General features: G+C 45.9%; 1 protein-coding gene across 2 annotated transcripts in view; it reads left to right on the top strand.

Annotated features, from left to right (window-relative positions):
• The first annotated feature begins 13249 nt into the window (after positions 1–13249).
• The window catches only part of DOCK11 (dedicator of cytokinesis 11), a 183188-nt gene continuing 179562 nt past the window's right edge, over positions 13250–16875 (top strand). For both annotated transcript variants that reach the window (XM_046673239.1, XM_046673238.1), the window contains exon 1: positions 13250–13464. In XM_046673239.1, the coding sequence (XP_046529195.1) occupies positions 13363–13464 (102 nt within the window). In that variant the 5' untranslated portion in view covers positions 13250–13362. The remainder of the gene's footprint in view (positions 13465–16875) is intronic.

Genomic DNA, 16875 nt, shown 5'->3' with positions numbered 1-16875 from the left:
GCGCCACCAGGATTTGTTGGCGTACTGGATATAGGGTGTGAGAGAAAGAGAGGAGTCTAGGATGGCTCCAAGGTTTTGGGCTTGAACAACTGGAAACATGCATTTACCATTAACTAAGATGTGTAAGCCTGTGAAATGTTTCTGGGGGAAGATGACGAGAAGCCTCGTGTTGGACATACTAAGTTTGAAATGCCCGTATGAAATCCAGGCGGGTGGTTGAGCAGACCCTGGGCTGTGCAAGCCTGCAGTTCAGGGAAGAGAGCTGAGCTGGAGAAGAAAATGTGGAAGTTGTCAGCATGTAGATCTGCACATATAGACACAGTAGCCACTAGCCACATGTGGCTATTAAACACTGGACATGTGGCTAGTCTGAATTGAGATGTGCTGTAAGGATAAAATACACACTGGATTTCAAAGACTTAATACAGAAAAAAAGAAAGTGAAGTGTCTTATTAATCATTATTTTATATTGATCACATGTTGAAATTATATTTCAGATATATTGGGGTAAATAAAATACATTAAAATAAGGGGCCAGCCCGGTGGCTCAGCGGTTAAGTGCACACATTCCACTTCAGCGGCCCAGGGTTCACCAGTTTGGATCCCGGGTGTGGACAAGGGACCGCTTGGCAAGCCATGCTGTGGCAGGCGTACCACATATAAAGTGGAGGAAGGTGGGCACGGATGTTAGCTCAGGGCCAGTCTTCCTCAGCAGAAAGAGGAGGATTGGCAGATGTTAGATCAGGGCTAATCTTCCTCCAAAAAAAAAATTTCACCTGTTTCTGTCTACTTTTTGCATGTGGCTACTAGAAGATTTAAAATGATATATGTGGCTCACAAGATATTTCTATTGGACAGCACTGGTACGGATGTTATATAAAGCCATGAACACTGGATAAGGTCATCAAGGGAACAAGAAGAGTGGCCAGAGAATAGGTCCCAGGGCAGCTCCATGGCCGAGTGGTTAAGTTTGCATGCTCCACTCCAGCGGCCCAGAGTTTCGCTCGTTTGGATCCTGGCACGGACATTGCACCACTCATCAGGCCATGCTGAGGTAACATCCCACATGCAACAACCAGAAGGACCTACAACTAAAATATACAACTATGTACTGCGGGGATTTGGGGAGAAGAAGAAGGGAAAAAAAAAAGAAGATTGGCCACAGATGTTAGCTCAGGTGCCAATTTAAAAAAAAAAAAGATCCAAAGATTGAGCCTTCGGGTATGCCAACACTGACACACACACACAAATATGTATATATATATACATATGTATATTTTATATATGTAAGCATTTGTATTTATATAAATACATATATAGTGTATACACACACATTCAACTTTATTGAGCTATTATTGCACATAATAAAGCACGCTCATTTTATATATTTATATCCATGTAACCACCACTATATTTTGTGTTAATTGCAGCTTAATATGAAGAAACCATTTGGAATAGATTCATTGGAGCAAAGGGAAGAACACAAATACCCTGTTTACAATATTTAGGTGCCCTTTAATTCAGCTGTTTCAGAAACCACCATTTCATTCTAGATAACTCAGCTCCTAGGTTTTAGAAATCAAAGGCTCTGATTGTTTATATTCACTTGTAATTATTCTAACTTCATTAGATTCAGACTCAGTTTGAGCACTGTAAGACTCTGATTTTCCCTTATTTTGTTTATTTCTTTGTTTATAATTTTTCTTTCAACCAAAATATCCCTGGGGAGTGAGGAGAATGAGTTTATATAGCACAGGGCCACTTGTATATGGCTAAACAGCCTCTCTACGCATCTCCAGGGGGTGCCATTCACGCAGTCCAGGATGTGCTTGGCGTTCTCTAGAATTGCTCAGTGTGGTAGCCCTGCTGGTGCATATGTTTAATGTGTCATTCTGAATGCCACAGAAACTGGAATCACTGGGGAGGGCAGTCTATTTCAGTATGATGTTTAGTTGGTAAATGCTGCCCATGCATTAATTCCCTGACTATCCTGTGTTCATTCTCCTGGTGATCTTTTATGGACTTTCAGCAGTTCTTGGGCACGGCACACCATTATGAAAGGCAGATTATCACATAAGAACAACCATATGAATGTGTTCCCTTAGGCACCATCATTCCGAACACTTTCTGCCTTCCTTGGCAGTCTTTTTTTGCCACCTTAACCACGCCAAACCAGCACACACAAGCAGTTTATCAGGGCATGTTTAACTTTAGACTTTTCGAGAAGGAAATTTCTGAAAACAGACAATATGTATTATATGGCAATAGTTTTACAAGCACAACTTCTCTCTTTACGTTTCCATTATGGAAAATTTTATATACAAATACACAAAAGCAGAAAGAATAGTATAACGAATTCTCATATAGCCATCACCCAGCTTTAACAATTATTGGCTTTTTGCTAATCTTGTTTCATCCAGCCCCACCCCCACCCCCATTTTTTGCAGTATTTTTTTATTGAGCTAAAATTTGTACAACATAAAGTTACCCATTCTTTTAAAATTTAAAAATTAATTGTGATAAAAAACATATAATATAAAATTTACCCTCTTAACTATTTTTAAGTGTACTGATCAGTAGTTTTAACTGTATTCACATTGTTGTTAACAGATTTCTAGAACTTTCTCATCTAGCAAAACTGAAACTCTATACCAATCGAACAACTCCCCATTTCCCCCTCCCCCAAGCCCCTGGCAACCACCATTCTATTTTTGTTCCCATAATTTTGACCCCTCTAGATAGCTCATGTAAGTGGAATCATACAGTATTTGTCCTTTTGTGACTGGCTTATTTCACTCAGCATAACGTCCTCAAGGTTCATCCATGCTTTAGCATGTGACAGAATTTCCTTCTTTTTTAAGGTTGAATAGTACTCCACAGTTAATCTATTTAAAATGTACCATTTAGTGAGTTCAAAATGCTGCACAGCCACTACCTCTCTCTAGTTTCAAAACTTTTTCATCACCCCAGAAGAACACTCTAGACCCATTAAGTAATCACTCCCCACTTCCCCCTCCGCCGACTCCTGGCCACCACTCATCTGCTTGCTGTCTCTATGGATTTGCCTTTTCTGGGTATTTCATATAAAAAGAATCATGCAGTATGTGACCTTTTATGTCTGCCTTATTTCACTCAGCGTAATGTTTTCAAGGTTCACCCAAGTTGTAACATGCATCAGCAAGTCATTCCTTTTTATGGCTGAAAATATTTTATTATATGGCTATACCACAATTTGTTTATCCACTCATCTACTGATAGACATCTGGGTTGTTTCCACCTTTTGGCTATTACGAATAATGCTGCTATAAATATAAATATAAAAACGTACAAGTTTCTGTCTGGACATATGCTTTCATTTCTCTTGGATATCTACCTAGGATTGGAATTGCTTGATCATATGGTAATTCTATGTTTAACCTTTTGAGGAATCGCCAAAATGTGTTTTCCACAGCAGCTGCACCGTTTTACATTCCTACCAGCAATGCACGAGGATTCCAATTTCCGCACATCCTGGCCAACACTTGTTATTTTCTTTCTTTCCTCTTTCTTTCTCTCTTTCTTTCGATTATAGCCATCCTAGTGGGTGGGAAGCGGGACCTCATTGAGGTTTCCACTGGCATTTCTTTAATGACTAGTGATGTTGACTATCTTTTCATGTGCTTCTTGGCCATTTGTATGTCTTTGGAGAAATGTCTATTCAAGTCCTTTGCCCATTTTTAAATTGGATTGTTTGCTTTTTTCTTGTTGAGTTATAAGAGTTCTTTATTCTGGATACTAAACTCTTATTGATTACATAATTTGCAAATATTTTTCCCATTCTGTGGGTTGTCTCTTCACCTTCATGATACTGTACTTTGATGCACAAAAGTTTTTAATTTTGGTGAAGTCCAATTTATCTATTTTTTTCTTTTGGTGCTTGTGGTTTTGGTGTCAAATCTAAGAATCCATTGCCAAATCCGACGTCATAAAGATATACCGCTATGTTTTCTTCTAAAAGTTTTATAGTTTCAGCTCCTATAATTAGATCATTAATCCATTTTGAGTTAATTTTTATATATGGAGTGAGACAGGGGTCCAACTTCATTCTTTTGCATGTGGAAATCTGGTTGTCCCAGCACCATTTGGTGAAGAGACTATTGTTTCCCCGTTGAATGTTCTTGGCACTTTCTGTAGTATTTTAAAGCAAATCCTAGACATCATGTCATTTCATTTGTAAGTACTTCAGTTTGCATCTCAAACCTATAAAGACTGTTTTTTTTTTAACATAACCATCATGCCATGGTCATATCTAACAAAATTATTATTTCTTAATATCATTTAATACCCAGTCCATATTCAAATATTTCCCATTGTCTTAAAATTTTCTTAAAGCTGGTTTGATTGAAACAGGATCCAAACAAGTTTCACACATTCGGACACAGTTCCTTTTACTCTGATATATCAATTAGGGCCCGAATCCCATCGTTGCCCCCACAGAGAACAGACGAAAGCAAGCACAAACAGCAGAATCTTCCATTCCTGGCACGGGCTGTTGCCTTTTCCTTGTTTTAATAATATTGTTCCAGTTATCAATTGCTACATAACAGATCACCCCAAAACTTAGTGGCTTAGAAGAACAACACTTATTTTATTACCTGCCACGGTTTCTGTGGGTCAGGAATTTCAGGAAGAGCTCAGCTGGACGGTTCTGGCTCAGAGTCTCACACCTGATTGTGGTCAGATGGTGATTTGAGCTGGAATGGGGAGAGGGGCACTGAAGCAGCAGGGGGCTGACCAGGCATTCGCACTTCATATAGTCTCAGAGCCTCTCCATGCGGCCATGTGGCCTCTCCACATGGGCTAGTCCGGGCTTCCTCACTGCAGTGTGGCCTCAAGACAGATAGACTGCTTCCAATGGCAGCTCAGGGCTCCAAACAGATATCCAAAAGAACTAGATAGAAAATATAACATTTTTTATGACCTAGCCTCAGAAGTGACATTGTATTACTCTGCCATAGTCACAAGCCCACCTGGATTCCAGGAGAGGCAACATAGACCTCCTGCCTCACGGGTGTGCAACATGTGCAGTCACACAGGGCTCCACACTTAGAGGGGCTCACACTTGGTTTAATGTCCTCCTGTCACTGTCTTAAAATTCTTAATACATTTGAAGCAAGAGGTCCTGCATTTGCCCTTCACACCGGGCCCAGCAAATTATGTAGCTGGTCTTGTTTTGAAAGCAGAAGTGTCAAAATCATGTTGTAACGGGGCCAGCTCAGTGGCATAGTGGTTAAGTTCAGTGCACTCTGCTTTGGTGGCCTGGGTTCATGGTTTCAGATCCCAGGCAGGGACCTACACCACTCATCAAGCCATGCTGTGGCAGCGACCCATGGACAAAATAGAGGAAGATAGGCACAGATGTTAGCTCAGGGCCACTCTTCTTCAAGCAAAAAGAGGAAGATTGGCAACAGGTGTTAGCTCAGGGCCAATCTTCCTCACCCCCCCCCGCCCCCCCAAAAAATCACATTGTAAGAAGAGCATGTGGGATGGGAGATACTGTTGCGGCTGTCTTCAGGATACACTGCCACAGACAACTAATGCTTATTTGAGTGCTTACTGTGTGCCAAGTACTTTATTTCATTAAATTTCCACAAACATGTAAGCCAGGTAGTAATTATTATTCCCATTTTGCAGATGGGGAAAATGACCTGCTCTGTCAGAGAGTGGCAAACCAGGATTTGAACCCCGTTCAATGAGACTCTTGTACCTTAGTGCTTACCCACCACGCTAGTCTGCTCATGGTGATTATAAACCTTCTCATAGGCCCTGACCGTTTGGTTTGGTGTGCTCCTGTTAGTTCTCCAAGGTGGTCAGATCACAGAAGTCATCACAGTGCCTGGCACATAGTAGGAGCCCAATAAACTTTCACTCCCCATCTTTGCCCTAGCACACCCTCCAGTCTTGGTCGCATTAATTACCATTAGGCTCTCTTTTTGGCATCAGCAGACATAAGGTCGTTTTTACTCAGTAAATGCTGATTGCACACCTACTAGGTGTGAGCCTAGGTGCTTCTCTGGCCTCCGAAGTGGTTTGTTTCCCTGTGTCCGAATTAAACCCAGTCTTGCCTCCTGTACAAGGAAGCAGTGTGAACTAGAATTTAGTCACTAGGTGATTTCTGAAGTCTGCTCCAGCTCCAAGTGTCTGCCCTCCATCTCCTTGTTGCCGCTCCGATCCTAGTCCCTGCAATTTTCTGGACACGATTTATCGGTCCTTCGAGGCTCCTGAAAGTCCTCCTTTGCTCTTTTCAACGCCACCCGAGGCAGCTTCCACTCAACTTGCCCAGCACCAGGTCCTCACCTTCTTTCCCAACCGGGACCATTTAGTCTCTTTCTGAGTCCCCATGCAGGATTAGACATTTACAGGACAGAGTACCACCTAACACTTTCCACAACCTTTGAAACACTTCAGACCCCCGCATTTGCATTTTCAGAGGCATATCATTAGCCTCCTGTAGGCGAGAGGGTCATCCTTAAATCCACAAACACTTGATGGGTAGAGCATTTTTATTGCACTCTTTACAGGAGGTGAATTTAGAAAGAGTGAAAAAAGAGAGTAAAGTTTGGGGCTTTGTCTGGGGAATAAGAAACTGCTATTATTCCAAGTGGTGCAACAGGCTGTTAATATATATTTAATACAGTTTATGTTATTTAAAATGTCTTATAATTGCAATAGGGCTTTAACTTTTTCAAGTACTCATAGATTGCATATATTATTGTACCCAATCTGACACCATCACTGTGAATTCAGGGACGACGGATCCATAATGAGATAAAGTAAGATGGAGTTTCTCTCAGGGCCTTCAGGGGACTTGACACTATATGCTGCACTGGAAAGAGAACTAGAAGACCTGGGTTCTATTTCTGGCTCTGCCAACTACCGTGTGACTTGTCTTTCTCAGTTTCTTCATCTGTATAACGGGAAAAATAGTCTTGGTTCTACCCACCTCTTGAGGCTGTTTTGAGGATTGAAAGAGATAATGCATGTAAATGTGCTTTGAGACTATACAGCTCTCCACAATTCAGTTTGCTTGTTATAAAGCCCCCAACAACACAGAGAAGTGGGCATGGCATCATGATCGCTTTTATTTTGCTTTATATTTATCTTATCCAAGTAACCATGAACATATTCTCTTTGGAAAAGCCCCATAGGATAAATTTGTATGTTTTAATTAATTATTGAGTGACCCTTATGTGCTGGGCACTGTTCCAGGCCTGCCCTGTCCAATTTAACAGCCACTAGACACATATGGCTATTGAGCACATGAAATGTGGCTTGTATGACTGAGGAACAGAATTTATAGTTTTATTTAATTTTAATTAATTTATAATTAATTATAAAAACTGATATGCGATAGAGTTAGAAAACTTTTAAACAAGTTGGATATGTGAATCTATTCTTTCAACTAATATTATGAAATCTAAATACAGATCATGGATTGCTGATGAAAATTTAGCATTCAAACAATATAAGGGTGAAATATAAGTCTCTGGATTTCAAAGACTTACTATGAAAAAAAGAAAGTAAAAGAATCTCATTAAGAATTTTTATATTGATTGCATGTTGAAATGATAGTATTTTGGATATATTGGGTCAAGGAAAATATACCTTTAAAATTAATCTCACCCATTTCTTTTTACTGAATATTAACGTGGCTACTAGCAAATTGAAAAGTACATATGTGGTTTGTGTTGTATTTCTGTTGGATAGTGCTGCTCGAAGCATTGAAGATAAGACAGTGAACAAAGCAACAAAATGTCCTCCCTCATGGAACTGAAATTGTAGTGTGGAAGACAGACGATAAATGAAATAATGTAAACATATGTGTATATATAGTACACCAAAGGGTGATAAGTGCTTTGGAGAAAAATCAAGCAGGGTAAGTTAGATGGGAGATGGTAGGAGGGTTACCATTTTTTTTTCTGCTTTTCCTCCCCAAAGACCCCCAGTACATAGTTGTATATTTTAGTTGTGGGTCCTTCTAGTTGTGGCATGTGGGACGCCACCTCAGCGTGGCCTGACGAGCGGTGCCATGTCCACGCCCAGGGTCCGAACCAGCGAAACCCCGGGCTGCCAAAGCGGAGCGCAGGAACTTAACCACTGGGCCACAGGGCTGGCCTGAGGGTTACCATTTTAAACAGGGAGGCGAAGGAAGGCCTATCCGAGAGGCTGACATTGGGCATGACCTAAAGGAGCTGAGGGAGTAAACAATGAAGCCATGTGGGGAAGAGCCTTCCAGGTAGAGGGAACAGTAAATGAAGAGGCCCTGATGATGGGCAATGCCTGACATTTCAAGAAACCACAAGGAGGGCCGTGCGGCTGGAGCACACAGTGCAAGGGGGAGGATCGATAGGAGATGAGATCAGAGAGGTATGGGGAAGGAGATGTGGTGGGACAGGTCGTGGAGACTGTGATAGGCAGCTCCTGACATGGCCCCCAAGGACCCCTGCCTCCTGGTGTTAATGCCCTTGTGTAGCTCTTCTCCTTGATTGTGGGCTGGATCCAATAAATAGAATCCAGCAAAACTGAGAGGATATCACTTCCAAGATTAGGTTCTTAAAGACTGTGGCTTCCACCCACTGGTAGTCCGTCACTCTCACGTTTGCTCACTTTGATGAAGCCAGCTGCCATGTGATGAACTGCCCTATGGAGAAGCCCATGTGGCAAGGAACTGAGGGCAGCCTATGGCTAACAGCCAGTGAGGGACCGAGTCCCGCAACCTGTGAAGATCCTGATCCTGCCGATAACCACTGAGTAAGCTTAGCAGCAGATCCTGGCCCAGTTGAACCTTGAGATGAGTGAGGCCTCAACTGACACCCTGATCACAGCCTTGTGACAGATCCTGGCCCCACACCTTGATCGCAGGCTACTGAGAGACCGGATCCGGAGGACCCCACTCAGCCACACTCAGCAGATCCATGGAGACTGTGAGATAATAAATGTGTGGTGTTTTTTTTTTTTTTTTGGAAGATTAGCCCTGAGCTAACTGCTGCCAATCCTCCTCTTTTGCTGAGGAAGACTGGCCCTGAGCTAACATCCATGCCCATCTTCCTCTACTTCATATGTGGGACGCCTACCACAGCATGGCTTGCCAAGTGGTGCCATGTCTGCACCTGGGATCCGAATAGGCGACCACGGGCCGTGGAAGCAGAATGTTCGCACTTAACTGCTGCGCCACTGGGGCAGCCCCAATGTGTGGTGTTTTAAGCTGCTAAATTTGGGGGTAATTTGTTGCACGGCAAGAGATAACTAATACATTGGATCTTGTAGGCCACTCTACGTAAAAATTGGACAGGCGCGTTGATTAGAACCACTGGCTAGTGTGTTATAAATAGACTGTAGGAGGGCAAGGGGGAAAGAAAGGGGGTCAGTTGAGAGGCCACCAAAATAGGTGAGAGATGCTGGCGGCTGGGACTAGGCTGGTGCATGTTGGTAGAGATGGGGAGAAGTGGTTGGATCTTGGATGTATTTTGAAGGCAGAGTCAACAGGATTTGCTGTTGGATTGGATGCAGGGTGTGTAAGAAATGAGAGAGCTGATTCTAAGGTTTTTGGCCTGAGCAACTAGGAAAGAACTGCCATATACTGAGGTAGAGGAAACTACAGAAGGAATAGATTTGTAGAGAAAAAATAGGAGTTAGGCTTTGGGTGTGCTTAATTTGAGAAACCTATTGGCCACCCAAGTGGAGATGAGGAATTAGATCCACGAGTCTGGTGGCTGAGGATGGAAACATAAATTCGAGTCTGCAGCATTTAGACGATAAAATGTGAAAGTCCCCTTGCTCCCCACTCCCACTTCCCACCCTTGGGGCCTCCAGTGTTAGCTCATGTATAGGGACATAGATACACATGCACGGATATTATTTTTTTCACAAATAAAATTGTTCTGCAACTTGCTTTTTATCAATATCTTTTGGAGCCTTTTCCATCTAAGCACATACATATATACCTCATTCTTCTTTAACAGCGGTAGAGAATTCTTTGGTATGAATGAACCATGTATGTCCACTTATTCATTCACTCACTGAACAAATATTTTTTGAGCACCTACGATGTGCCAGGCACTGGTCTAGGGATTGAGGATAAAGCAGTCCCTTAGGAGTGGTTGTTTCTAATACTTTGCTTTTACAAACACTGATACAAAGAGCATCTTTATGCAGGTGTCTCAGTTCACATGCAAGAGGTTTTATTTGGCATTGATTCATAGACGTGGAATTTCTAGGTTAAAGGGCTCAACAGCATTTCTAATACTTGAATCTTAGGTTTAATTAGGATAGTGTTAAACTGACAGGTAAATTTGTGATGAAATCAAGGACATTTAACACATGTAGAAATCACCCAATTAAATGCCCTGTTGGGAGCTGTGGGATTGCCCTACAATTTCCCTTTAGTCTGTGAGTACAGTCACGTCCAAATCCTACTCAGCCTCAAGGTCCAGCTCAAACACCCCCTCCTTCAGGAAGCCTTCCATAGACCTTAATCAGATGTGATCTCATCTGCCTCTTTACCTCAAGTATGGTCCTTGTCACATACTACCTAGTATCATAAATACTTCTCTATTAGACTTTCATTTTTTCCTGAAGGGAAAGGACAATGTCTTTATTTCATCTTGCATCCTCCCTCAGGGCATAGCACAGTGCTCAATGTTTATATAATTAAACAGAAGCCCTAAAGCGAAAAAGTGAAACCTACAGTCCCAGGAATGAGCGTGGAGCCTGCACAACGACCAGATGGTGTTTGCTCACCATCACTGTGACATATGCTTCTGATGGCTCAGGAGGTTCTGCAGAAATTGCCTACTTCTCCGACTCCTTCTCATACCACTCTTCTTCCTTCTATGCTCCAGCCACACTGGCCTTTTTTCTGGCTTTGAACACACTAAGTCTGCTCCCTTCTCCAGGCCGCTGGGCCCGTCACTCCTCTGCCTGGAGTGCTCTACTTCCGCTCTCTCCCCGGCTGCTTCTTTTCCTTCAAGACTCAACCCACTTTTCATTTCCTCAAAGAGGCCTTCATTGACCCTTTACTCTAAATTAGGTCCCCAACTCCAGTTACTCTCTATCATGTCACCTTAATTTAATTCCCTGCATAGTATTGATCTCTTTCTGAAATTAACATGTTCATTTGCTGGCACTAGAATGTAAGCTCCCGCAGAAGAGGGACCCTGCCTGTCAAAGGGACCCTGTGTACTTTCAGTGGCTATAATAGAGTCTGTAATAGTAAGGATGCCTTTGGCTAAAAGGAACAGAATATTCAACTAAAAGCTGCATAAACTGAAAGGGTTTACTTTTATCACATTGAAAGGAATGCAGAGGTAGGTAGTACTATGGTTAGTTCAACGCTGTATGGATTCTGGATTGGCTTCTCTGCGATGATCTTGGTCGTCCCTCATGGTTGCAAAATGGCTGCCAAAGGCAGACACATAAGAAAACACCCCTCTCAAGAAGAAAGGGAGGCAGAGATCTCCCTGCCTCTTTTTATCAAGGTGGAAAAACTTTCTCAGGAGCCCTCCTCCCACTCTTTTATATTCCATTGGCCCAAAGTGAATGGCAGTGAAGACGGTTCCTCTAGTAAGGAAGAATGAGATTATCATGATTTTTTTTAACCAGTCATAATTCATCACTTGGAGCTGGGCCTGCCTTCCCTAAGCCCTGTGGCTCTGCCCTATACCTGAAGCAAACCTGAGCTCTCTTAGCAAGGAAAAAGTGTTATGAAGGCAACCAACAGTGTGGGCCACACAGGCATTCATAAAACGGAGGGCATGGATTTGTGCTGATTCATCTACATTCAACAATGAACACATTTTACATACACACCCACTGTGCCAAGCCAAGATTGGTGATTCGAGGCCTCTACCTTTACAGGACTTCCAGGTCCCAAGCCCTCTTGGACCCTCTATCGGTGCTTCATTGGGACTAAGGTGATGACTGCTGATATAGAGTTGCTGCTAAGAGACTTGCCCTTTCTTGGGTTCACAGAAACCATCAACCATGCCCTTGTTTTCATAACTAAGTCCTACACGTAGGTGTGACTGCTTGGTGTTTGCAGTTGGGAAAAGTGCCGAACGGCAGTGGTAGGAACTTTCCTAGAAGGACTGCGTGGGTCCCCAGAAATTATCGGCCATTTCCAACTCTCAAGAAATGAAATAAGGAGACAGAAAATTGCTGCGATCGGTGGAGCCTCTCATTTTGCACTTGAGAGGTTTTACAGGGTCACTAGTCCTTCAAGATTCCCATCCTGATTTCTGTCTTAAGCATGTTTCTTTTACATCCAGTTAGAAGATTTTCTTTGATTCTTGGAAAACAATTTCTTAGAAGGTGAAGAGGATAAGGAAAGAAGTAGGAAATGGAGAGGTGATAGGGCACATGTAAAAGCTTCTAGAAGACCCGTAAGTCCTCCAGATTCCAGGCAATGGCCTTCTCAATACCACCTCCACCCCGCCCCCAGCGCACAGTCACTGCTGAACTAGACAACCTGCCGTAGGCTCAGGCCCCGCCACCCAGCTCTCGCCCGCCCTGGTGGGGATGGGGAGTGGGTTCCGCTACAGAAAGTTTCCTCTCCCCGAAACCTGCTCCCTCCCCGGGTTGCCCCGGTGAGGAGGACGGACTGGGGAAGGACACGGTGTGGGGAGGCTAGGACCAGCCGAGCCGCTCCGGCCAGAAGACCGCTCTCCCTCCTTCGACATCGGCGCGACCCCTCCCCGGCGGAGACACAATAGGCGGCCGCTTCTCGCCGCCTCGGCCCTGGGGGCTTGCGGGGTGGGAGGACCTGAGAGTTGCCCAGCCCTCCTGCGGCCACTGCAGCCTCTGGGGCAGGAAAGGAGCCCTGGGGTGGAGCACGCCCCACACTTGGAGACGTTTCGTTCCCCCCCCCACCCCTCAACACACACGCACGCGAAAAATGAAGCAGCCAGATCTCCCCTCCCGGATGCGGCTGCACCAGCAACATCAGCTGCGGGCGGAGCCCGAGCGGTTGCCACTTCCCCCCTCTTCCCTCGTGACCCTCGCCCCCCCTCCAGTTCTCCCTCCCCCTCCACCCACCCTTCCTCGCCAGACACACCCTCCTTCTTGGGCTGGTCGCGAGCAGAGCTCCGGCTCTCTAGGGGAGGGAGTGGCCGCCGCTGCCGCCTTGGGGCAGGACAGGGAGCGAGCGAGCGAGCGAAGGAGGGAAGGAGGGAGGGGCAGCGGGAGGGAGGGAGGGGCAGCGGGAGCCGCGCCGCCGCCGAGCTGCGATGTGGCCGGCCGGCCGGCGTGTAAACAGCCGGAGCAGCAGCGGCCGCGGCCGCCCCGGCCCCGGGCAGTGAGCACGCCCGCGACCCGTCCGTCGCTGCCATGGCCGAAGTGCGCAAATTCACCAAGCGGCTCAGCAAGCCCGGCACGGCGGCTGAGCTCCGGCAGAGCGTGTCGGAGGCCGTACGGGGCTCCGTGGTGCTGGTGAGTGTCCGGGGGACGGGTCGTCCCGGGGGACGCGCTCCGGGCGAGAGCGACCGGGTGGCTTCCCGCGCGCGGGGACCGGGACGGAACGGCGGTGCCGCGCGCTCTTTCTCGCTTCAGTAAGTTTTCGCCCCGCCGCCGCTGGCCGGGGTCCGAGTCCCGGGCGCCCGCTGACAGCACCGCGGCTGCTCGGTGCGGCGGGGCGTGCGCCCGGCTGGACGCCGACAGGCTCTCGGGGGCTGGGACGGCTGCGCCCGGCGCGGGGCTCCGAAGCGCGGCCCGGCGGGGGATGTGAGCTAGGGAGCGGACCTCGCGCTGCCCGAGCCCCGGCACAAAGAGCCGGGAACCAGGGCGCGATGAGATCCTGAGTCCCTCCTGCGGGCACCTGAGGCAGCCTAGGCTGAAGGATGCGATGTGCGTTTTGCACAGACACACTCGCGCGCGCACACACGCACCGTGTACACAAAAAAGAACCCCACCCAAAAAGCCCCAGGCGCCCGAGCTCCGGCGGGCGGTGAGAACAGAGGAAGCAGAGCGACTTCCTCCTGCTACTGGGGAGAGAGGGTGGTGATGGGTGTGTGGAAGGGGTGCTGCTGCAGCTGCTGCCGCGGAGGGAGGGGATTGGAAACGACCGGGTTCCGGGGGTGAGCGGGCGCGGGGTCCGCCGCAGGGCAAAGGTGTCCCGAAGGACCCGGGAGCGCTCGAGAGGCAAGGAGATGGGGCCGTGAAGGTTTCGGGGAAGATGGTGTGTGCCAGTCCAGGGATGGAGGACCTGGGGCCAGAGCCCCACCGCTCAGGGCTGGGGGATGGGGAATTGAAAGCGCGCTGACCCCCTGGGAGCCCTCCCATCGCACCCTCAGCCGCATCCAGATTGTCTGACTCTGGAGGGAAGCGGACGGGTGCTAACGGGCGCTTGCCCCTTCTGTTTTTAAGACGCTCGTTGCCAATTTCCTGGACAAGCGAGCAAACCCTAAATAAGCAATCAGACTGGTTAATTAGTGTTTGTTTTGTTACTTTGGTTTTTTGTTTGTTCGTTTTTGTCTCTCTCCACTCCTTCCACCTTACAGCGTGTCGTCTGCTGTTTAAATTTCACCGTTTTTAAAAGTGGGCTCTTTTTGTTAAAACAACTTATCATCGGAAGGGAACTTCACAGCTTTTCCTTGTAATTTGTCTGTTGATCTTGTAGAATCTGCGATAAAACCAACATTAAAGGGAGGCCAGGGCCCTGATCCCGACAGTGGAGAAAGTTGACATTAGTGGGAGTTCTGGAGGAGGATCAAAGGTAAAATATGTACCTTTGAGATAAAGATCTGATCCCTAATAGCTACAACCGTGCAGAGCCAAGTGACTGTAAAGAAATCTCTCCATCATGGCTGGACCCTTGAAAGTTTAATCCTGCTGTTCAGCAGAGCTAAACCCGGGCCTTTCATGTTGTTTTAATGGGACCAGCTTATTGTGTGTTTCACTGATTTTAGAATGAGGTCCTGTTGGGGTCAGATTGGAACCTCCATTGTCATCGCAGCCAGTAAAGAAAGGAAGGCAAGCTGCGTGCAGGGCATTTATACCAAGGCCCTCATCTTGGATGATTGTTAACAAGTGATTCAATCTGCCTAGCACAGGAAACGCTTTCCTGAATTCAGGAAGAAAGAGAACCTTGCTTGAGCAGGGGTGGCTGGCCCTTTACCACATTGTGTGAAGGGAGCCTGTGAAGTGGACAGATGGTCTCAAGAGAATAAATGGGACTCGGCAAACCTCCCCTGGGATTTGACCAGCATTTGACCTGCCACCCTCAGCAGCAAAAAGTTAACATTAGCTTGCTTGCTCAGGATTTTAGGTTTTAAAAAGAATTTTGTGTGGCACAGGTGCAGCTGCCCCTCCCTAACCAGGGACTCTGTGGCAAAGCTGGTGACTCTCCTGGGAGATACTGCCAGCCTAGCTTACTTGGGACCCAGGCCACAGATTTTTACCAGGCAAGGCACAGGAATGATACTTATTTACTACTCTGGTATGCGATCCACGTTGAGATTTTAGAGGAAGGGGGGAACAGATTTAGGAATCTAAACCAATATCTGTCGAGCCCCCTACTACGTGCAGGACACAATGCTAGACGTGCTGTAATTAGATGTGAATGTGGATGACTTTCTTCGTTTGTTTTTATTAGTTCCAACCTGGATTGAGTCTATGTGTCTGTCAATAGAACACCCAGGTGGTGTACCCAAATCAATTTTAGATTATTCATAGCACCTTAGTGAATGCTATTTTTAAACAGTTCAGTCAATTAAGAAATAAGGAAACAGTCTTAAAGGGAGTGGAATCTCCTAAATGGCTCTCTTTCTTGGCCCCTGCTTTTCTGACACAAAGAGCTGTTAACCAAAGTTAGCAAAGCCATGGGTGGCTGGAGAGTGAGTGGACCATGTGGCAGCTGCCGCCATAACTTCTGATTCTTTCTGATTTAAGCCTCAAAGTGTTTATTAGGGACAGCTGAGGTAGGATTTACACTTGCTGCTATAAACCCACGACACTTGCGTTAGGGCTTCACTCTGGAGTCACATAGCCAGAGGACTACATTTCCACAGATCAGGCTTTCCTCTGGTGTCTCTCTCGCTAGAGCTTGGATAAACCCACCAAGCTGAACAAGTGCACAGCAAATATACAGTATTTCCTGTTTACGTGGGTTTTTGTTACAATTATACCCTTGTTGGCATGTTGTTAACATCATACAGTTTTGCTCACTGTTTGAGAAATTCAGAAGGCCTGGGCTATATATAGCATGTAGTTGTGTATTCAGCCCTTCATTCAGTTCTTGGTACTTCCACGAATCTATTAACCATGTCATGAAGCAGACGGAGAAAGAGAGACTGTTTGGGTGCTGCGTTTTCCTGTAAGTTCGGCATATTTACGAAGGTCAGTTTTAGCTCGGGGAAAGGGATAATTACAGAATTAACTGCTGGCAGAGATTTCTCAAGAGGGGCTTGGGGAGGAATATTATAGCCTGAGAGCGTATGTGATTAATTGAGAAGTGTTTTTATACGGATGTGGTTCACATGCAGAGTTTTAACGCTGTTTTTGTTATAATTCAGGATGTAGCTATTTGTGCCTCAGGGGAAACAAAGGCAGTTGGTAAACTTGTATTCTGTCTGTTCCTGAGAGGAGGCATTGTGTCAGCCTGGGAAAGTCACCTGGTAGGTGTATAAATACTAGTTGCTTGCCACTGCTGAATTTACCCTCAATTCCTTGTGCGCCAAAGGATCAGGAAAGAGTTGCTAGATGTTACAGGTTGTAGCCCCTTGAGGCAGGGTAACACATGCACTCCCCGGACTGGCACCGGCCAGATTTCATATCCTAACTCCAGCAGAGAAAAAAACTCCCTAAACAGAATGGCAGAAAAGCGTCTGCCGCTGTTAACCCCCC

The sequence above is a fragment of the Equus quagga genome, chromosome 10 (genome assembly GCF_021613505.1).
Source record: "Equus quagga isolate Etosha38 chromosome 10, UCLA_HA_Equagga_1.0, whole genome shotgun sequence".
In the NCBI taxonomy this organism is placed as follows: domain Eukaryota; kingdom Metazoa; phylum Chordata; class Mammalia; order Perissodactyla; family Equidae; genus Equus; species Equus quagga.
Note: the sequence above shows the minus strand (reverse complement) of the source record. Positions and strands in the feature narration are given on the sequence as shown.